We start from the raw sequence: 22,964 nt of genomic DNA, 5'->3' as shown, positions 1-22,964 counted from the left end.
TTATCACCGAGACAGAGAAGATGAGTTGACCTTATGATCAAGGGTCTTGTGACATGCATGTCTGTTCTTTATGGTCTTCTTTTCTTCCCATTCACAGATTTATTAAATAAAAAAATTTAAAAACAGGCACTTTCTATTCTTGGACTTGATGACTCATCGAGGGTCATTGTATGTGATTTCACATCTAAAGCAAGAAGAGAGGGTAATGGAGGGAATGCAAGTCCATTCTGGTGATTTTTGTTTCTGCCTTAGTTCCCCATTCTATTTCAGTACCTGAACCTGGCTTAATTTCTGACCTATTTTCTCATTTCTCCATCACCTCAGCCTATCTGGCCTGCCTCAGTCTCCTGGGATGAGATTAGACTCATCCTTCTATTTTAAGGCCACCAGTACCGTTTAACATAAAATGATCATTATATGACATCAGATGAAAATGCCACCTAGAAATTACACCCCCTACAACTCAGTAGCAAAGGGGCTCCATAGGATTATTGCTCTGGATCTTGTCAATTCCAATTGTCAGCCTGTAATCCCTCATAAACCACTCCCCTGGTTTTCCTGGGTTGAGACTTCACCCCTTTTCCCATCATCAGATCTGGGTTATCATCGCCTCATCTTCCCGTCTCTCTCCCATTGCCTCCGCAAGGCCAGTTATGCCCCTCCTCCCCTCACTTGTACTTTATGCATTAGATTCCAGTACTACCTGGTGCCAAGCAATTTTACATTCCTGCTTTCTTCTTCTCCCAACAATCCTGGCAGTTGAGCGTTATCCACCTCATTCTACAGATTCTAAAAGTGAGGTTCCAAGAGCTTAACTATCTATCCCAAGAGGAAGCAGAGGGCCAGAGGCAAAGATGCTAGCTCTCCACCATCCATGTCCTTTCCAATTCCTACCAGTGCATCATGGGATTCAACTGGGGGAGACCAAGGGGGAAGCAGACCCATCTCCCCTGCCTTCAAGCTGTACTGCTAATGAGATGGCAATTAATCCCTAGCTACTTGGACCACTGAATGTGTCCTCGCTGCATGGCTGGCTGGCTGGCTGTGATGATTGTAGTTATCACAGAAGCCCCACCCTGCAGACCCACCCCCTGATTCTACCTTACACTGATCAAATTGGTAAAATCTAAGTCTGAGCCACAAACACTGGCACTTCTTTCTCTACCCCTCCAGATCATGTTGTTTCAACCACTTTGAAGAGTATTTGGTAACATCTAGCAAAGCTGAGATGGTAATTCTTCAAATCCAGCCATTCCGCTTCTATGTATGTGCCCTAGGGAAAATCCCCCCACATAGCCAGGGGAGAGCATGTCCAAGAGCGTGTCCAACAGGAAGTGGATAAATCGTAGTGCATACAAGAAATGGAATACTATGCAGCAGTTATGTAGGCCAATGTACATGAATCTCACAGATGCGAAAATAAAGTTACAGAGAATAAATTCTTTGATAGGATTGCTTGAGAATTATATATAATAGTACAATTGTGAATAAATGCAGGGGGGAAAAATACAGAATCCAAATACTGGTTGCTTGTGGAGTGGTGGGAAAGGCAGTTACTCCAAAGAAAGAACAATATCCACTTGCCAGTTACTTGAGAAATGTTGTAGCTCTGGGCCTGGGCGCTATCCCTCAGCTCTTCAGCTCAAGGCTAGTGTTCTACCTCTTGAGCCACAGCGCCACTTCTGGCTTTTTCTGCTTATGTGGTGCTGAGGAATCGAACCCAGGGCCTCATGCGTGCAAGGTAAGCACTCTGTCGCTGAGCCACCTTCCCAGCCCAAATGTTGTAGTTCTTAAGGCAATGTCCACAACATTGTTCTTGAAAACTTTTCTTTAGATGTGAAATGTTTTATAATAACTCTTCAACCAACAGTACATGAAGAACATTCTCATCACATAACATCAGGTGGAAAGAACAGGGGGGAAAAAGAAGGGATATGTATAATTTTCTCAATTTTGTCAAGAAAGAAGAAACCAAAAGAAAATGGGGATTTGTTCCAGTTTTTTTTAATAGTGAATGCTTATTGCTTGGGGAATCCAAATCAAATATTGCTTCTTTTATTTTTAAGATAAATGTGTTCACATTAGGCAACAGAGTATGGTAAAAAAAAAAAAATTAGTCTGAAATTTAGAGAGGGAAATAAAGAAAACTATTCACATGGAGCTTGGAATTTAACAGAGTCAAGTTCAAGGTGAGAACTCCATAAAAAGGAGTGAGTTTGGTTTGCCCTCAAGCAAACCAAAATAGACTCAGGAACCAAGCAAACACACCTCCTCCAGCAAAGGGGTGGTAGGAAGGACAGGAAGCACCGCTCGGGGGTGAATCCTAGGCTCCTGGCTCTTCAATAGAGCATCTGTGAACCCAGCAAACAGTGAATCTTTCAAGCCCAATGCTGATCTTTTATATCATGGGGCCAAGTGCACGTGTCTTATAGGTCTTTCTGAGAGGACAGAACAAAGCACCAATCTGGCATTCAGCCTCATCCTGGGATCAGAAAGCTGGTGGTACAACAGGGAAACAAGCAGTCAAGGCAGATATGGGGTGAGCACTCAGCACCCTGCCCATGTGGTATAGCCAACAAATGCCTGTGCTGATGGGCGCATCTCTACAGTCATTAAGAAAACCCCCAATGTGGCTCGCAGAAGGCCTAGGAAGAGTTGGGGAGCATTTCCAGGTAGTTGAACTGTTCTTCCTGGTGGGAATAGCAAAGGCAGATCACGAAGGGATAATGAAGCATGCTCACATGTATGATAACTCACGTGATGCTCACAGCAATCTGGGAGGGGTAGAAATGACTATTGTTTTCCCATATTAGAGGTGAGGAAACAGATGCACAAGTTCATGTAATGCCTTGTCTGGGACTGTTCAGGAGTAGCCCCTGCCAGGGTTTGAAACCTACTGTTGGGTACTGCTCCACCATCTCTGCAGGCCTGGTGGTCTCTCAGATTCTCAGAGCTTCCTCTGGGAGCCACAGCTCTGGCCTGTAGGGTGGGAGTTTGAGCCACAGCAGATGCAGGATTTGTCTACAGCACAGGTAATTGCCCCCCCTAGATCCCCCACCTTGGCAAAGCTCTGAAAAGCTCACAAGTCATTTTCTCTTGTCTCTTCTAGCTTGCAGCCCCGCACTTCCCCGTGGTGATCAAGCTGGGACACGCCCATGCCGGCATGGGAAAGGTATGGAAAGGACTTGGTCTTCTGTTACAATGGATACTCACTACCTGCTGTCCTTCCTCAGGCCCCCATCAGCCCACCTTAGCACAGTACCCCAGGACAGAGCTCCCAAAAGAATGTACAATCCATCTCCCTCGGGTCCCCGACTCTCCTTCCTCTGAGCTCTTGTCATGTGGTCAAAGCAAGGTGTCTGTTTGGTCCCAAGTGTCATTTAGCAACATCTGTCCTTTATGTGGGACCTGCTGGGTTGGGCTAATGCAGCGGGGCACTTCTGCATTCTGAATTGAGGTCTCAGTATCATTTAGCACTGCTGGACATCCTTCTGTCCCCAGACTCTTCCTCCACTGGCCCCTGGTTCAAGCTCCTCTCCTGGCTTTCCTCTCCTCACTTTCTCTGGGCATTCCTTCAAAGCGTCCTGCAAGGATGTCTCCTCCTGCTTTAGCCATGGCTGCTCCCCAGCACATGCCACCCGTGAAGTCCCTTCAGCTTCTGCTACCATCCACCCACCAAAGGCCTCCTAAGTCCTACCCAGTTACCTCCTCCACTTCTTTACCTGTCTCCATGGAAACACTCCTCTAAATATCCCAGACTGTGCCCATTGTGGTCTTGCCTCTTCCTCCTCCTCATCTAACTCTTCCACCTCCTCCTGTGATCTCTATTCTGGCCACCAGAACCCCATACACAGCTGTCTGCAAACAGAAGCCAAAGGGGGGCTCAGGCATGGCTCTGTGATAGAGTGCTTGCCCAGCATGTGAAGGCCTGGGTTCCATCCCCAGAACCACAAAAACAAACAAACCAAACAACTCAGAAACCTATATGTGTCATCTCCCCAATCATATGTCTAAATGGTCATCAAGTGTTGCCCGCTGCTGGCCAGATTCTCTCTGGCCACTGCTCCTTCTGATAAAGTTTAGAGGGTTCCCAGGCATTGATTTCTGTCGCTAGGTCTGAAAATAATCCCCAACAGGAAATAAAAACAATGGCCAGCTTACCAAAACTGATGCAATGCTTGGGAGCGGGAGTATCTCTGAGAAACCCAGGCCCAAAGGGATTCCCAAAATGTAGAAAGGGGAGCATGTCTCCGAGTATAAAAACATGACATAAACTAGAATAAACTGAGGTTTTCAGAAAATGCTGACATCAAGGGAAAGGGACTTTTCTAAGGCTCAGAGCAAGATTTGCAGGAACAAGTCTGGACGAGTTGACTGAGCCAATGACGTCATGTTCATGCCCACACAGTGACTGGCACCTGTTAGGTCCTTGTACCATCTCCAGAGAGCAGCAAGGGGATCGTGGCCCACCCAGGAGCCTTGGATAAAGATACCAAACTCCTCTGTTGGTGTCTGTTGATTTGCATCCGCTCTATGCCAAGATGCAGGAACTGGGAAGATGGTCCTATAATTGCTTAAGTAGAGGTGCTGTTGGGGGCCTTATGGGAAGCTGTATGGAGAGAATGAGCTTTGTGGAAAGAGCTTTTAATAGCAGTAGAAAGGCCTCTGGAAGCTCAATGAGACCAGACAAGTCAGTGGCCTGCTGAAACTGTGCTGACTGACAGTGTACCAGGGAGACAAAGAAGAAACAGGAAGCAGGGAGCAGCACAGCACTGGACAAAGACAAGAGCTGTATCAATACGACAAAGGACAGTGGGTTTCTCAAGGCACAGAAATCAAAATATGGTGGAATGCCGAACAGCTTGGGGAGTACTTAGACCTTGGATTATAATCCAAGGAGAAGTGGGAGCACTTCAGAAATCAAGTGGGAGCCAGGTGCCTATGCCTCATGCCCGTCATCCTGGTTCAAAGACAACCCAGGCAGACAAATCTGGAAGACTCTTACCTCTAATTAACCAACCAAAAAACCCAAGACATGGAGGCTTGGCTCAAGGGGTAAAGCACCAGCCTTATAAGGAAAAGCTCCCATTAAAAAAAAAAGTCAAGGTAGACAAGCAGCTGAGATCTACACCGCCAAGAGGCAGTAAGCTATGTCGGAAAATCATTGTACTTATGACAGTTTGGTTGGGACTGGGATGGAAGTCTACCTGGCTTTCCACCTAGCTGAAAGACAAACATCCCATAATGTATCAGACAGCACCCCACACCAAGATGAGATAGCCCAAAATAGCAGTTATGTCAAAGCTGAGAAACTATGGACAGAATTCATTTCCTTTCCTTAATTGGAAGTTTTACATAGAGGTGACAGGGGACCCCATGCTTTTCTAAGTGCACTTGGCCCTCCATATACAGGGGACCCCATCTGTGAATCCACCCAACTACAGAGCTAAATTACTCAGAGAGGTAATCGCTCCTGTACTGAATGTGTGCAGACGTTTCCTTATTATTATTCCCTAAACTATACAGTAGAACAGTCTACTTATATGGCCTTTAAAGCTTCAGTACTTTAAAAAATACAGAGATGATTGAAAGTACACTGAAGGATGTGTGTTATATGCAAAATCTATGCCATTTTTTAAGGGACATGAGCATCCTCAGGTATCAAAAGATGACTGTGTGTTGTCTGGGTGTGGTGGTTCATGACAGTAATCTCAGCTACACAGGTAGATTGAAGTTCAAGGCCAGCCCAGGCAAAAGTTAGTTCTAAGAACAAGCCAAGCATGGTGGTTCACATCTGTAATCTCAGATAGAAGGAAGGAAAAAATAGGAGGATTGTGGTCCAAAGTCAGCCCTCGGCAAAAACACAACACCCTATCTGAAAAAAATAACTAAAGTAAAAAGGGGAAGGCATACGACTTAAGTGGTAGAGTATTTACCTAGCAAGTACAACACCCTGAGTTCACTCCTCAGTACCACCATATGTTGTTCTATGCAACTATATGTTTGTATTATATATTGTTTTATATATATATATATATATATATATATATATATATATATATGCAAGATGTTAAAGTCTATTTTGTTAAAGCTAGGCATTGGTGGCTCACTCCTGTAGTCCTAGCTATTCAGGTGTCTGAGATCTAAGGATCATGGTTCAAAGCAAGCCCCAGGCAGAAAAGTCTGTGAGACTCTTATCATCAATTAACCACCAGAAAACAAGAGGTGGAGCTGTGGCTCAAAGTGGTAGAGTGCTAGCCTTGAGTGAAAAAGCTCAGGGAGAGTGCCTAGGCCCTGAGTTCAAGCCCCATAACCGACAAAAAACAAAGGGAAAAACCTACGTTAAAGTAAGTTTTTGGTGCAGTTGTAAGTTCACATAAATCTTTATATGGCTACAAGAACATGAAAAATTCTCAGACTTATCTAACCTTCAGACTCCTATGGCTACAATTCAGATGGTTGTACTTTATTAATTTATAAAAAAAACTCTACATATTAGGGATATTCACCGTTTGTCATACAACCACTTTTCTTCTTTTGACAATTACACATCTAATTATACTATTCAGGTTTTAACCGTATTTAAAGTTTCCTTTTCAAGTTTCCAACATTGGCAAAGGCAGTACGTTATGGGAGCTGGGGGTGTTCGTTTGCATTTAGATTACACCACTTTTGAGTTATACGATTGTAGCTAAGTCATTTAGCGTCTCCCACCCTAGTATTTGTCTCTTAAGAGACAGTATGCATGCCAAGCACATAGCACAGTGCCTGGAACTCAATGAACATTAACTGTCATTGTAATTAAGAACGCCCGGACCTGCTCTGGGAATTCAAATCCAACTAAAAATCAATAGGAATCAATGACTAAATAACATCATCTCTCAGGGACTTGGCCACAGGTCAGGGTGAGTCAGACGAGCAGTGGATGCCAAAGCTCTCATCCACCAAAAAAAAAAAGAAAGAAAGAAAATTGGGTTCCAGTGACTCAGTCATGGAGAAATGTGAATTACAACAGTGCAATGCCACTGAAAAGCTACCAGAACAGCTAAAAGCAAAAAGCTTAATAATGCTAAGTGCTGGTGGAGACACAGAATCTCACACACCAGGTGAAAGTGTACATTGGCACAACCACTTTCACATATAGCTTGGCATTACTGATGAAACAGAAGCCACACAGGAGAAGAAGCCCTTGAGGTTTTCTCCTCCTGAACAGTGGCACATACAAACCAAAGCATTCTGTGTATCGCAGCCTCATTCGTAATTCCCAGATCCCATGTAACTGTGGACAGGAGAGAAATCACAGCGTACTCAACACAGAGGGGATGCGTTCTGCAATGAAAATGAACTAAATGACAGATAACATGAGTGAATTTCATAGAGGATTAAGTGAAATAAGTCAGATCCACAACCATTGCCTATTTCAAGCATTCTAGTTATATAAAATCCAAAGCCAGGGAAGGTAGAATGCTAACTTGGATGCATATGTAAGTTATAACGAAACACAAGGTTTATGGTTAGTGCAGCTCAGTGGTACAGCATTTGCCTAGCACGCTCAAAGCCCTTGGCTTGATCCTCTTCACGTACATACCAAACTGCCCTCCTCCCCCCCAAAAAAACCTTCAAATCGTACATTGAAATGTCAAAGATGTGCCCAAAGAGAGGGCACAGAAGAGGGCCACTGCTTCCTCTAGACTTGGCGCTGGTGACATAGGTGTTGTTGCTTTGTGATCATCCATAGGATTGTTCTTACTGTTTTATGCCCTTCTCTATCACTGTGTCCTATTTCAAAACAAAACTGTGATCCACTGTCAGGATCTATCCGTGGAGATAGGATATCCAGGACAGAGGGAGAATCGTGCAGCTTTGCAGGCCAGTCTATGGCCAGAGATTGAGTTTAACTGTGGATGGTACACAGAGTGACATTAATGGGCTAGTGGGTAAAGAGGTATGTGATCTAGAAGGACCAGAGCTAACATGAGCAGCATCTTCAGAAACATGACTGATTCCACAGCACATTTCATGGGCAAAGCTAGGACTAAGGGAAGGAAGTGCCAGTCACCACGAACAAAGAATTTGTGGCGTCCAAGGTAAACATGAATGCAGTGACAGCCCCTTCCAGCAGTGGAGAGCTGGACTATGATGAATACTTACTGGAGAGATTCAAGACATTAGGCATTGTGTGGGGTCCATAGCCAGAGATGTTTGAGTCCCTTAAAGTTAAAACAGATCTGTATAAATGTGACATGATCATTTTGCTAACAAGGACAAGGCCCAGGGCTTCTTTTAGTGTCTCACAGGGGCCTAGGACCTTACTAAGACCCTATGGAGATGACCCTACACTGTCCTCCAGTGGTGGGAATATGTGGTTGAAACCAGTTGAAAGGAATGTGTTATTAGCCAGGCGCTGGTGGTTCGTGCCTGTAATTCTAGCTATTCAGGAGGCTGAGAGCTGAGGATAGTGGTTCAAAGCCAGCCCAAGCAAGAAAGTCTGTGGGACTCTTACTTCCAATTAACCACCAGAAAACTGGAAGTGACACTATGGCTCAAGTGGTAGAGCACTAGCCTTGAGCTGAAGAGCTGAGGGATAGCACCCAGGCCCAGAGTTCAAGCCCCACAACCAACCAAAAAACAGAAAGGAATGTGTTATTATTGTAACATTAGAAGTTAAGATCAAGCTAGGAATGTAGTTGTATATGGGTAGTTCCAGCTACTCAAGAGGTTGAGACAGGAAGAGCCTTTAAGCCCAAGAGTTGGATACCAGTCTAACCTGGGCAACATAGCAAGAAAGAAAGGAAGAAAAGAGGAAGGAAGGAAGGAAGGAAGAAAGGGAGGGAGGAAAGAAGGAGGGAGGGAGGAAGGAAGAAAGGAAGGAAGGAAGGAAGGAAGGAAGGAAGGAAGGAAGGAAGGAAGGAAGGAAGGAAGGAAAAGAAGAGGAGGGAAGGGAAAGAATAGAAAAAAGGAGAGGAAAAAAAGAAGACAGGAGGGGAGGAGAGAAGAGGGGAGGGGAAGGGAAGGTGAAAGGAAAGAAAATAAAACAGAAAGAATCCAAGTTCAAAGTCAACTGTGGAAGAAAGGCTGTTAAATGTGGAGTTAGGATTTGCTTCGTATCAGGATTGCTTATTCCTTGGTTGAGTGTTCTTGAACAAGTTGTTTAGTTTCCCAGGACCTCAAGTTCCTCATCTCTCCTATGGGAACAACAATGTCCCTCCTAGACAGTAATGGCAGCAGAATGCCTGAGCCCAGGTTAGGACTCTACCCGGTAAACTCGCAGGGGAAGAGGAATTGACTTAACCTGCTACCAAGATAAACTATTACTTTAATTTCTTAACCATTTATCTCAGCTGGAATAAGCAGTGCATTCATAATAAACAAAAGGAGGGAGGGGAATTTAATTAAATTCTGGGGCAAGTCATAAAATAAACTGTTTCCAGCCTCCCACAGAGCAGACTCCACCCTGGGGAACAGCCTTCTGTTTACTTCATAGAGATCAACTGTCAGGGCTTGAATTCCAGCACCTGATAAAAGCCTGAGGCCCAGAGAGGAGCAGGGCCTTGCTGAAGGCCACACAGCAAGCAAGCATCTCCAGGTCCAGAAGGGAAAGACAGACTTTTGAAATTATCTGGCCCTGTTCCATACTTCAGAGATGAGAAGGTTAATGATGACACTCTAATAACACAGAAGCTACCTGCCCATCGGTGGAGAGGGCATGCCTAAAATTACAGATGGCACTGAATGCTATTTATATAGCTTCTCCCTGGCAGATCAAATTGCCAGCACCACTACTCTTGTGCTTTGGAGCACCATGCTTGAACATAGTCATTCTATCAAGAAAGTCACATGATTGACATCTGGCACTTGGGAGAAGGCTAGGACAAGTTTTCATCATACCACCCAGGATGGCCTGCAATGGTAAAAACAGGAATAGTTTATTCTGGAATTTTCCATTTAATATTTTCAAATTGCAGTTGATCATGGAAAGCAAAACCATGAAAAAAGACCACTGCAATCACAATGATTTAAAAAAAAAAAAAAATTCTCGACCAGGTGCTGGTAGCTCACACCTGTAATCATAGCTACTCTCAGTAGGCTGAGAGCCGAGTATCATAGTTCAAAGCTAGCCCAGGCAGGAAAATCTGTGAGACTCTTATCTCCTATTAACCACCACCAGAAAACCAGAAGTGGAGCTGTGGCTCTGAGTGGTAGAGCGCTAGCCTTGAGCAGAAAAGTTCAGGAACATTACCCCAAGCCTCATGGCCAATAACAACAACAAATGGTCTTGTCAGGCGTTGAAAGCTCACACCTGTAATCCCAACTGCTTGGGAAGCTGATATCCAGAGATTGCAGTGCAAATCCAATCTGGGCAGAAAAGTCCATGAGACTCTGATTTTCAATTAACTAAGAAAAAGTCAGAAGTGGAGGTATGTAACTCAAGTGATAGAACATCATCAGCCATGGGCAAAAATTAAAAAACTACAACAACAACAAAACCACAACAGGCACAAAGCCCTGAGTTCAAGGCCCAGTACCAGCACACACACAAACACACACACACACACACACACGTACGTCCTATTAAGTTTATTCTGTGCACACATGGTTCTTAATGTTGTACAGACAGATGTAAATATATATGTAGATTCAAACATTTAAAGCAATCTTCATCATGGTCTCATAAGGAGGTACTAGTCAAAACTCCGTTTTACAGATGTGAAAAACGGCACAGGTAGTAAATGGTGAAGTTGGAATCCATCGGTGAGGTTACAATCCACTCTCTGGCTGAGCTCTAAAGAGCCCAAACCCAGGTGTTCCCTGCCTGCACCACATCTTTCTTCTGATCTTTCTTCACCGGATGCGTAGAGCACCAAGTGACAGGGCTGAGTCCCGACTGTTCTAGGACAACCAGGCGGGTGGGCTTCTAGCAGCCCCAGTGTCTCACACCCACTGGGCAAGATTTGCTGCCGTCATCAGCTCCAACGGACCTGGGCTCAGATCTCTTGTCTGGGGCTGATTCACATAATAAGCTTTTCCTGGCTTTGTCTACTTTGTGACCCCGGAATGGGGAGCTGGAGAGGGAGGATAAGAACTTGTACAAATGGAAGACTGGAGCCCAGGGGACCAGTTAAGTCACACAAAAAAAGTCCCCAGGCAAGTGAGTGCTGGCCTGAGAAGGGCATCTGCAGAAACTAAGCAAGAGAGAGCGGGGCAGGGGCCCTGCCAAGCTGTGAAGTAGGAAGGGGGGAAGGGGATTCACGCCCACGCCATGCCCCTCCCTCTGTCCCCACCTTCCTGTACCTCCCACCAGAGGCCAACTACAGCCTCTACCTCTCTTGAGCAAAGTGGATGCCAGGCAGGGATCTGTCAGTCTTTTACAACTTAGTATAAACTTTAGCATCACACGCCCCGTTGCAGAGCTTCTGGGAGGAGGTTATCTCTTCGATGGAGGAAGCATATGCAATCAAGACTCGTGATTCACAAATTCCACTCTGTGGCCAAAATGTATTTGTGACCAACTCCCGCTCCCTCCCCTCAGGGTCACTATGTGAAAAATGTGAGTCCAACAAGGCAGCATCCTGTCTTCTTATTCAGGCGCTGGGACTGAGACAAGTGGCATTTCTGAGTCCTACTTGAAGCCATGTTTACACATTGTCAATTATTTCCCACTGTTTAAATGGCCTCCACTGTGCAGGGTTTCCTGCAGAAGCTAAACCCCCTCTTCCGAACACACAGACACACTCGGCCCTCCACGGAAGGCATCGAGTACCGCCGTTACTTTTTAACTGGCAAGCTTTGAGCAGCAAAGATTTCCTTTTTGTCTTTTTTTCTTCCTTTTTGTCAGTCGTGAGGCCTGAAACCTGGGCCCAGGCGCTGTCCCTCCGCTCTTTAGCTCAAGGCTAGCGCTCTACCACTTGAGCCACAGTGCCACTTCCAGTTTTTCTGCTTATGTGGTGCTGAGGAATTGAGCGCAGGGCCTCATGCATGCAAGGCAAGCACTCTACCACTGAGCCACCTTCCCAGCCCTCCTTTTGGTCTTTTTTCCGCCTTCCTGGCTCTATCTCTTCGCTCATCTTGGCATCAGTTGTCACTGAGATCAGCAACGTTTTCCCCTCAAGCCCCTCAGAAAGAGTTGGGGCACAGACACAGCTGGTCTGGAGGTCTACAACTTGTCCCTGGCGCCTTCCTTTCTCCCTGGCTTTAGACAATCACGTGGGATTTACAGTTCACAAAAATGCAAAATGCAGCAGCTCCGTGTGAGGTTCCTTTTGCTATCATGATACCCGTTGTACAGATGAGCTGAGCTGAGATCGAAGAGGAGAAACGACTGGCTTTGTATCGCAGGCCACGTCCTCTGGGTAGACCCTGGCATGTGTGCTGGAAGAATTAAACCTGTAGATGGTTCTGGTAGCCCATTAGAAACAGCCTGCGTGTGAGCTGAGGCCCTTCCCAGGGCTGGGGAAGCCGCCTGCCTCCTTGAAATTTCTGGAATAGAAGGCTGCTCAGAGAATTTTCTGGAAGTGAAACCAGTCCCTTCTCCAGCTTCTTGGACATGAGGAACAGCTAGCAGGGCTGCTGGCAGGTGACAGCAGTGGGCTTACACACACACACACACACACACACACACACACACACACACACACACACGCGTGCCAGGAGATGTAAACAGTGGGTTAATCACATGTATGGGGGGATAGGAGAGTCATTGCTCTCGGACTCTAGTAAGCCTCGAGACAAAGGGGCCATCACTGGCAGAGCCTGTCTTGCTCTGACTCCTGGCCTCAGCCCCAAGAAATCTTTACACCAACAGACTCCCCACCCCACCCCCAGACACACCAGGGTGAGGCCTCAAACCTCGGGGGAGGCAGAGGGCTGGAATGGGGAATGGTGTCCAGCCTTTTCCACATCCAGGCTCTGGAACCCGGTATGCATATGATTCAGTGGGTGGGTGGATGGAGGCGGCCGCTGGCAGCTGATAAGCCAAGTCCAGGACTCTTAGCACCTCAAAGATCCCTGACGGGGTGCACTGGCTCATGGACCAAGTGCATCTTACTACCCTGGAGTCAGAGGGGCCTGAGCAATGTGGAGACATGGTTGCTACTCCCAGTGGGATTTGAGGAAGGACCAGAAACAGTTGGGAAATAGCCTCTTTCCACACAGAATCTCAGCCTGCCCCCAATCTGCCCGGATCAGCCAGTCAGCACCTGCATTTTAACAAGATGCCTGGGTGATCTGCAGGCTGCACTGTATGAGTTTAAACCAGACGGTGTAAACTCAGATGCCCTAGGGAATAAGAATTCAGGAACCTAGGTAAGGCTATGAGACACCCTGCAGCCCAGACACTCGATCATCTGATCCTCTTAGAAAAAGGCAATTTTGGACAAGTAATTTAAAAGTTCTTTGAATCACAAAGTAGGCCAAAGAAAACAGATGGCCTCTGAATCTTGGGAAAGTGGTTTAGTGCCTTCAGTTTCAGATTAGAGGCTGGAGTTGGCCTCGTCCTCACTTCACAAGGAAGTGATGGAGTCTGTGGCCTAAAAGATAATGGACCCAGGGGCTGGGAAGGTGCCTCAGTGGTAGAGCGCTTGCCTTGCAAGCCTGAGGCCCTGGGTTCGATTCCTCAGCACCACATAAGCAAAAAGAAAAAAGCCGGAAGTGGTGCTGTGGCTCAAGTGGTAGAGCGCTAGCCTTGAGCTGAAGAGCTGAGGGACAGCGCCCAGGCCCAGAGTACAGGCCTCACGACCGGACCCAAAAAAAAAAAAAAAAGATAATGGACCCAGAAGTTCAAGTCCAGTCGCTTAGCCACTTCCCTAAGTACAGAACCTAGGGTAAGTCCTTGACTTGGAGTCTGCTTGCTCACACGTAAATGGTCCTAGAAGATCCCCACACAGGGTCCAGGACTGTAAATGCAGTACTTTTTAAAGTTTGTAGACACTTAAAAGTTGTGAGAAGCCAGGCGCCAGTGGCTCACGCCTGTCATCCTCGCTACTCAGGAGGCTGAGATCTGAGGATCATGGTTCAAACTAGCCCAGGCAGGAAAGTCCATGAGACTCTTATCTCCAATTAACCACTAGAAAACCAGAAGTGGCATTGAGGCTCACGTGGCAGAGCACTCGCCTTGAGCTGAAGAGCTGAGGGACAGCACCCAGGCCCAGAGTTCAAGACCAATGACTGACAGAAAAAAAACAAGTGTGAATTCACCTCCTCTAGAACCCAAGTACTTCCTCAAGTTTTCTGTGCACACAGATGTCAGTCTAGCTGAGATTCACTCGCTTGCTAGGCCTGGGGGGCAGCCTGCGTGGGGGCTTCCCAGGGTGGAAAGCTCCCAGTGATGGCAATGCTATTTTGCCAGCACTGAGCCACAAGGTGGATCATTCCTGAGCTGTGATTCTCTGTTGCAGCTGCTCTCTCTTGCTTGCTGTAGGGGCAGCCATGGCTACCCTGAGGGAATGAATCTGGCTGAGTTCCAATGTAACTGTAGCTATGGTCACTGAAATCTTGACCTCGTATCAATTTCATACCTCATAGAATATTGTTTTTTTCCATTTTTTTCAACTATTTAAAAATGTAAATAAGCCAGGCCCCAGTGGCTCACATTTGTAATCCTAGCCACTCAAATGGCTGAGCGTCTGAGAATCAAAGTTCGAAGCCAGCCAGAACAGACAAATCTGAGAAACTCTTTACTAGCCAGCACAAAGCTGGAAGTAAAGGTACAGCTCAAGTGGTAGAGCACTAGCCTTTAGTGGAGAAAAAAAAAAAAGCTAAATAAGAACATGAGGCCAAGCCGGGTGCTGGTGGCTCACGCCTGTTATCCTAGCTACTCAGGAGGCTGAGATCTGAGGATCACAGTTCAAAGCCAGCCTGGGCAGGAAAGTCTGTGAGACTCTTCTCTCCAATAAACCACTAGAAAACTGGAAGTGGCTCTGTGGCTCAAGTGGTAGAGCATTCGCCTTGAGCTGAAGAGCACAGGGACAGCGCCCAAGCCTGGAGTTCAAGCCCCAGGACCAACCAAAAAAAAAAAAAATGAAGCCTTGGGTTGATGCCCCCGTACCAGCACTCGCACAGGGGGAAAAAAAGAGAAAAGAAAAAATTGTAAAAGCCCTTTTTAGCTCATGAGCTGTACAAAAACACGCAGCAGATTAAACCACAGACCTCTTCAAAATCACCTTGAACTCAGAGCCTGGTTCTCTCCCTCTTCCACCAGACTGGAAACTCAGTAGGCGTACAGGCTGTACCTACTGACTCTGGCCCCTCTGTGTCTAGGCCAGGGCTGGGCAGCAGAGCCCCACAGTGGGCTGTGTTGTCTCTTTCGGCTGACATTTGTCTGGTGCCTCCCTTCCTTCCCATTCACTTTTGTCTGACATGGACAAAAAAAGCCAGTATAATTAGGCAGTTGCCCAAACAGTCCGTCTTTCTCCCCACCCCTTTCCCACTACCTCTCCCGGCCCTTGGCAGCCTTCTATCAGGCAGCTATGGGGGATGATGTCCTTGGGCTCTGGGTCTGAAGAACAAGGGCTTTGGCTTGTGATGGCCTAAATGTGCTGTCTCCTCCAGATTCCTAAGTTGGACCATCACACCCAATGGGATGGAGTTGGGAGATGGGGTCTTCGACAAGGGATTAATGCTGGAAGCCTACACCCTCATAACATAAATGGGATCCTAACTCTTGTGAAAGAGGTGGGAGGGAGCTCCCTGCCCTGCCCTGCCCTGCCCTGCCACAGCAGGAAGGACACAAGAAAAGGCATCTACGGATCCCTTACCAGATACTGAGTCTGGTCATCTTGAGTGCTAATTTCCCAACCCTCAGTACCATGAGCAACCAATCTCTGTTGTTCGGAATTTGCACAGGCCAAATGACAAAGACTTAACTCATGTACTTCTCCAGTGTATATTGATGGATTTCACATCCAACTGTTTTCAGTTGGAGAGTCCAATAAGTAGTTACTGAATATATGGGCAACTATTTCACGAATATTTGTTAGATGTAAGCAGTGGGTCCGATGCTGGTGTAGAGACACAGCTCCTGGTAGGAAATTTACACACACATAAGATACAAATACACACTTAAGAAGATCCACTACAGGGCTCAGAAAGCTACAATGTCCAAGCCAAAGCCAGCCCCACCCTCCATACACCTGCTTTTGTTAATAAAATTTTATTGTAACGTGGTTTGTATACAAACCATCAATGGCTGTTTTCAGGCAATGACCTGAATATATTTTATGGCTTACTATTGGACGCCATAGGGGGAATAAAGGTTGCTGGTTCTGAGACTAATGCAATGTTTGGGGTTTTTTTTTTCCAAAAACTTATAAAGTAAACATCAATAAGGAATAGATTTTCCCCGACACTGTACATACGTTGTCTCAAGGCATTCTGACTTTTTACTGTTACTGTGCATTTCCATTTTTCAAATGGTGGTTCTGTCTCATTGAACTAATTGACCCATTTCAAACCCATAGTTTTCTTCTTCTATGTTTTTTTTTTTTGCCTTTGTGGTTGGTTTTTTCTACCATCAGCATTTGAACTCAGGGCCTCAAGTTTGCTTGTGTGTTTTCCTTGCTAAATTGGCACTCTACCACTTGAAGTAGGCCTCCTACCCAACTTTTTTGCTAGTTATTTTGGAGATGGAGTCTCACAGACTTTCCTGACTGGCTGGCTTTCAAACCACAATCCTCCAGAGAGTAGCTAGGATTATAGGCATGAGTCCACAACACCCAGCTTTAAACTTAATTTGAAGAATCCTGTTTTACTGGAGAGCAATCATATGTACTCATTCATTTATTCATAAACTATTCAGGAATTGTTTTCTACTTGCCAGGCTACTCTTTCCAGCACTGGAGAGGCAACGCTGAATACAACAACAAAGTTTCTGTTCCCCTAACTGTGCTTACATTCTGTGGGAGAAGAGACCGATGATAGAGAATACATTCACTTTTCCTGTCAGGTGGTAAGGAGAAAGATGGGAGCGTGTGTGGGTGTGATCAGAGAAGCCTTCTTCCAAGGAAGGAAAGAGTGAGCTGCAGAGGCATATGAAGGAAGAGCATGACAGAGAAAAAACAGCACAGACAAAGGCCCTGAAGCTGTGGGTAGCATGGAGCATTAGAGATGGGGAGGGAAAGGTGGGGGGGAGCTGGGGGAAGATCAGACACAGTGCCAGGCCAGGGCCTGGGCAGCAGGGGCCAGGGGGCTGTGTTGTCTCTCGTCTGGTGCCTTCCTTCTTCTCCATTCATTTTTGTCCTCAAGTGGACAAAAAAAAAAAATCAGTCACCTGGGATCTCAGAAACAGCAAAAGGAGATTTGATTTATAAGGGGAAAGGCACCCAGCCACTGACAAATAGCATAATTAGGCAGATGCCCAAACAGACCTCCTATCATGCAGCTATATTTACAAGAGGCTAGAACAGCAATAAGAATATTCCAGAAGTCAGTGCTGTGGAAATAGAATCCCATTTAATGACTCTACAGAGGGCAAGGTTGCTGCTTTCCAGGTTAGTCCAGGAACAAATATTGAATATAACGCCATGATCAGAAAACACCTGTGCCAATAGCATCAGCCAGAGCATCCCTAGCCCATAACCCAGGAGCAGGTGGCCAAGGCAGCTGCTGAGACTGAGAACTCAGCCACAGCTCTCTGAAGTCCCATCCTTGGGCCTGGGGGCGGGTGGGCGGGCGGGCGGGGGTCTGTCTGCCATTGTCCTATTCTACCTGCTCTCTCCCCTCAATACCAAGGCTTGCTCTGCCACTGTCCCATTCCTGGAATTGCCAGTTTTAGAGGCATCCCGCCCACCTTCTACCCAGTGCTCCTCAACAGTGAGCTGGCCTTGTGCCTGATCCCTTGAACAATAAAAACATTCACTATACACACAAACAGTCCCCAATGGAGCTGTGGAGAGGACAGAAAATCAACAGCCACTCTTGCATGAACCCAGACCCTCCCTGAAGATAAGTTTGACAACTACTGCCTTAGGTCCAGCATGCTGGGGCACCATGGTCATCATTCCGCTCAGCCAATTAGGTCCTCAACACCTACTATGTACAAGGAGCAAGGGCTACTGCATTTCACAGCACAAGTCCCTGCTACCAGCAGACTGATAATTTTGCTTATGTGGTGGGGGGAGGGATATGGAAAACTACAGGACAATTTGAGATAAAGGGAAAGGAGGGAAAGACAGAAGACAGGGTGATGCAGGAAAAGTGACCAGCAGAAGAACTACACCAGGTCTCTGGAGGAGGTGACAATGACACAGAAATAACAAGGAAGAACTGAGCTAGCTATGAGGCTGCTAAAACAGATTTATGGACAGTCGGGCTTAGAAGGAAGTGACTTACATGGAACATGGTGAGTTCTAGGAACTGGAAGAGGGCTGAGAACAGAGGTAGAAGAGGAGAGAAATAGCAAGGCCGGGTCCTCTTTGGAAGTACAGTGGAGGGTTATAAAACACTGAAGTTGTGGGGCGCTAGTGGCTCCTAGCTACTCAGGAGGCTGAGATCTGAGGATCTCAGTTCAAAGCCAGGCTGGGTAAGAAAGTCTGTGAGACTCTTATCTCCAAATAACCACCAGAAAACTGGAAGGGGAGCTGTGGCTCAAAGTAGTAGAGCACCTGCCTTAAATAAAAGAACTCAGAACAGCACTCAGGCCTTGAGTTCAAGTACCATGATTGACAAAAAAACAAATCATAACAGTGGGCCTGGATCTTATTCAGGTGCTTGCATGGTATTGGTATTTTTCCCCATTGAATAACAAAATTTGGATGTACTCCGCCCTGTGTGAGGACCCAGAGGTCTGAAATTTGATACAAATCCTCTTGTTCCTTTCCTTTCCCCTCCCAGTGGCGCCAACTCAGGCTCCATTTCCCTTTTCTGCAACATGGTGCGCTGAGCCACATAAAGAACTCTGATTTCACATGAAATCCTGCCTCCAACTCACCACTGCAACAGGAATACAAAGAGCATAGGATTAGCTGCAATTTTCTTCCATAATGGTTAAGTTACAAAAGTATACTATTCAAAGGTCCTGTGTGGGAGCTGATACTAATAATCCCAGCTAGTGAGGAGAAGGAGGTAGGAAAATCTTCAACTCAAGGCCAGCCTAACAAGACCCCTAATTTTAAAAAAAACATAGAAGCCAAATGTCTAGGGGTTTCACTCAAGTAGTAGAAGACTTGCCTAGCATACATGAGTCCATGGGTCTAACCCCTACCATGAGAGAAAGATAAAAAAAGAGAGAGTGAGAGAATAATGGAGTCCTTTGATAGACTTCTATTAGCCTTTGTCCCCTCTTTCCCTTTGTACCAGCATCCTTGGATAGCAGGGGTAGAGAGAACCCCAGAGCCTCATAGTTTGCCCTGTGATACAAAGCTAACTGTCCAAACAAGCCAAGAGGAAAGGAGAAGCTCACTGAGGGCTGAGCCAACAGTCCAGCCTTCAGGGATGCTTTAACACCGAGCATTGCAATGTTTTCTCTTAACACGGTGATAATCAGGCATTTGTGCCACATTTCGAATCCTTCCATGTTACACTGAAAGACCATTGCCTTCTAGCCAGTGGCCTGCTGGTACACAGGCTTGGGGCGGGGGTGGGGGAGGGTCTGGAGGAAAGCCCTAATTTGGTCTTATCCAAATCTAGGCATAAACGCATGAGCTAGGCCCTGGCAAGATACCAGTTGGAAGCCAAACCAGACATGAAAAAAGCTCATGAGACCCCCAACTTAACTCCTAGCTGGGCACAGTGGCACGTACCTGTTATCCTAAGCTACTGGAGGGCTGTGATTGGGAAGATGGTAGTCCCAGGCCAGACCGGCAGGAAAGTCCACGAGACTCCCATCTCCACTGATAGAAGCTGACACATGTCTGTTACCCCACAGGAAGCCTAACGTAAGCAGATTGAAGCTCAGGCATATACCTGGGCAGGAAGCAAGACTCTATTCTACAAAGATAATCCGTGAAAAACAAGACTGGATGTGTGATTCAAGCTATGGAGTGACTGTTTAGCAAGTGTGAGGCCCTGAGTTTAAATCCCAGAACCACCACCATCATTGATGGTTCAAGCTAGCAATCATGTACCAGCCAGCTCTCATAAATTTTCTAAGTCATTCAGGATCACCTGTGGTCTAAGCACCAGAACACTGTGTTTCCATGGTTGGTGTTTCTGAGAACACCTCTGTGAATCTATCACACCACACCCTCAAGAGGCCCTGGGCCCATTGGCTGGAGGCAGCAGGGGCAGCAAGGGTGGGGAGGGACAGAACAGTGGAAGAGCAGGGGCTGGTTTTTTCAGAAGAGCCCAGATCATGACTCCAGGGGTAGGAATGGTGATCCTGCCACAATGCCTTTACAACACACACTCAGAGCACATCTTAGAAAACCTCTCCTTGGGACTTATCCTCCCAAGACTCAGCCAAAGGCTGTACATTTTCCTGAAAAGGCTTCTCTGATCTGCCCTCATATGATGATACTTTAAGTTACGGTCATCTAAGTGAAGATCGATCTGTGGCAGAGTGCTTACCTAGCATGCGAGAGGCCCTGGGTTCCATCCCCAGCACCACCAAAAAAGAAATAATAATGGACCTTATATGGTACTGTAGGTATGAGTCTGGGGTTTTATTGGGTTTTGTTTTGTTTTATCTGAGAGGGGATCCACTATAGTATCCAGGTTAGCCTTGTGGCTCTATTGATCCTCTTGCCTCAGCCTCCTAAACAGCTGGGACTCCAGGCATGTACCACTGCACCCAGCTAGGTGATGAATTTTATGGGCCATAGGAGACACCTATCTGTGAACTTACCACGTGTTAGTCTGTAAGCTCTGAATCATCCTGTGGCTATCAGTGTGTGTACTGTGGCTCACTGGGAGAGACACATTGGTCCCTACCCCTACCCCCTGGCTGGAGCTGAACAGACTCCAAGCCCCTGGGTAGGTCTGGGCAGGCATCTGGCCTTCCCTGTCTGTCCCATGCTTCATCTTCTAGAAGACTCAGTTGATTGATGGCCATTCCCACACCAAGGTGCTTCTGAGTTGTTCTTCATGTCACCACAGACCTTGCAGACAACACAGTCCTAGAGTGTTCTATTTCAGCACTACCCTGTCCCTTCCTCTCCCCTGACCTCCCCACCCCCAGGCCCCTTCTGTCCAGCAAGGCAGTTGGACCAGGGACACTCTAAAATCAACATTTTCTATTTAAACCAGAGAAAAAAATGAACTCCGACCTTTCTGAACCTCGGCACAATGTCACACACACACACACACTCACACACACAATCTCAGCCTAATTTTTTTTTAAGTGTTTCTAGTAGCCTTTAACCTCCCAGTAGTCACAGGGAAGCAAACAGGAGTGAGCACAGCTTTCTCCTTAACTGACTGTCTTTGTCTATAGACACATACCCTCCCAAGAGATTTTTGGAGGTAGTCAGTAACATTTCCCACCCCCAGCACCCTCAAAGGCAGTGTGGAAGGCAGGAGGTCTAATGGACCTCAGGCTCATGATGTGAGCAAGACTGGGTCTGGCCACTGCTGTTGCTGACATTCCTTCATCAGGGCCCCTATTCAGAATGCTTCCAGAGAAGGCCCAGGAGAGAGGCCTCCAGGCCTGGAAACTCTAAGCCACCTGGGCCAGGAAAGTAGAAGAGCTCCTTACATGCCTAAGTGTGGATGCTAGGTGCTACCTCCAGTACCTCCCAAGCAGCCAGCCTCTCCCCAGCCACACGGTAGCTGCCCCGCACAATGCTAAAACCTTCCATAGAGCTCCATCCTTACTGAAATGTTCTGAAGCCCAGCACCTCGCATCGCTTCTCTTCCTCGTCTAAGTTAGGGAGAGTTTGCAGATGCTCCGAGGTGACAGAACATGTCACCAAGACACCTGTGTGTCTTGGGCTCGTGTCATAGTTCGTGGCATAGAGCAGTCAATTCCGATAGTGTGAACATCTTGCCATCATGCTTCTAGAACACCCGACCAGGCCTCTTCTCCCCTGAGCCAAAGTTGTTGAGCACAGTACGAGAGGCCTCAGGTTGATGCGGGACCCCAGCTGGGCCTCAGTGCCACTTCCAGAACATCAGGGCTCTCTCCCCATCCCCCACCCCCCTTCCTCTCAAGATGCCCGGCTTCTGCGTCTGTGCCCACCCTCACCGCTGCTCTCCTGCTCCCATGGTGTGACTCCTCATCTTCAGGCTTGATTTTTACCTCCAATCTCTTATCCCTGGTTTCACTGCATCCTCTGGGGTATGGCTACCCATCGGGTCCTTCTCAGCCTGGTACTCAAAGCTACTCCCCACTGGTACCTTGTCAACACTACCGCATGTTCAAGACTCACTCAGCCCTGAAGAGAATAAATAAGTCTTCACCAAGTCTGCCCACCCCACTGTCCAACCTTGTCAGCTAAGATTCATGGCAGGAGGTACTGGAGCCTAATTTGGGATGGGCGTTTTTGTTTGGGGGTTTTTGTGTGTGTGTGTTTTTGCTTATGGCTGACACTTTTTGGGGGGGACTAATTTGGGGTGGGTTTTTTGTTTAGGGGGTTTTGTGTGTGTGTATTTTTTTTTGCTTATGACGGACACTTTTTTTTGGGGGGGGGTCGGTTGTGGGGCTTGAACTCTGGGCCTGGGCGCTGTCCTTGAGCTCTTCAGCTCAAGGCTAGCACTCTACCACTTGAGCCACTTCCGGTTTTCTGGTGGTTAATTGGAGATAAGTTTCACGGCCTTTCCTGCCCAGGCTGGCTTTGAACCATGATCCTCAGATCTCAGCCTCCTGAGTAGCTAGGATTAAAAGTGTGAGCCACCAGCACCCAGCTTTGGCTGACATTTTAACACTTGAACCACTCTTCTACATCTAGCTTTTGGCAAGGTATGTGTAGTGATGCATCTTTCAGTCTACTCAGGCTGACTTTGAACTTGATTCTCAGATCTCAGCCTCCTGAGTAGCTAAGATCATAGGTCTGAGCCACTGACACCTAGTTACTTATATGTATTTTTCATTTTTA

The 22,964-nt window shown here is 46.8% G+C and overlaps 1 protein-coding gene across 2 annotated transcripts in view; it reads left to right on the top strand.

Moving 5' to 3' along the window:
• Syn3 (synapsin III) overlaps window positions 1–22,964 on the top strand; it is a 398,594-nt gene that overhangs the window by 328,133 nt on the left and 47,497 nt on the right. For both annotated transcript variants that reach the window (XM_070014421.1, XM_070014420.1), the window contains exon 7: window positions 3,110–3,172. In XM_070014421.1, coding sequence (XP_069870522.1) covers window positions 3,110–3,172 — 63 coding nt within the window. The remainder of the gene's footprint in view (window positions 1–3,109; window positions 3,173–22,964) is intronic.

This window comes from Dipodomys merriami, unplaced genomic scaffold (genome assembly GCF_024711535.1).
Source record: "Dipodomys merriami isolate MVZ:Mamm:240054 unplaced genomic scaffold, mDipMer1.0.p SCAF_97, whole genome shotgun sequence".
Lineage (NCBI taxonomy): Eukaryota > Metazoa > Chordata > Mammalia > Rodentia > Heteromyidae > Dipodomys > Dipodomys merriami.
Note: the sequence above shows the minus strand (reverse complement) of the source record. Positions and strands in the feature narration are given on the sequence as shown.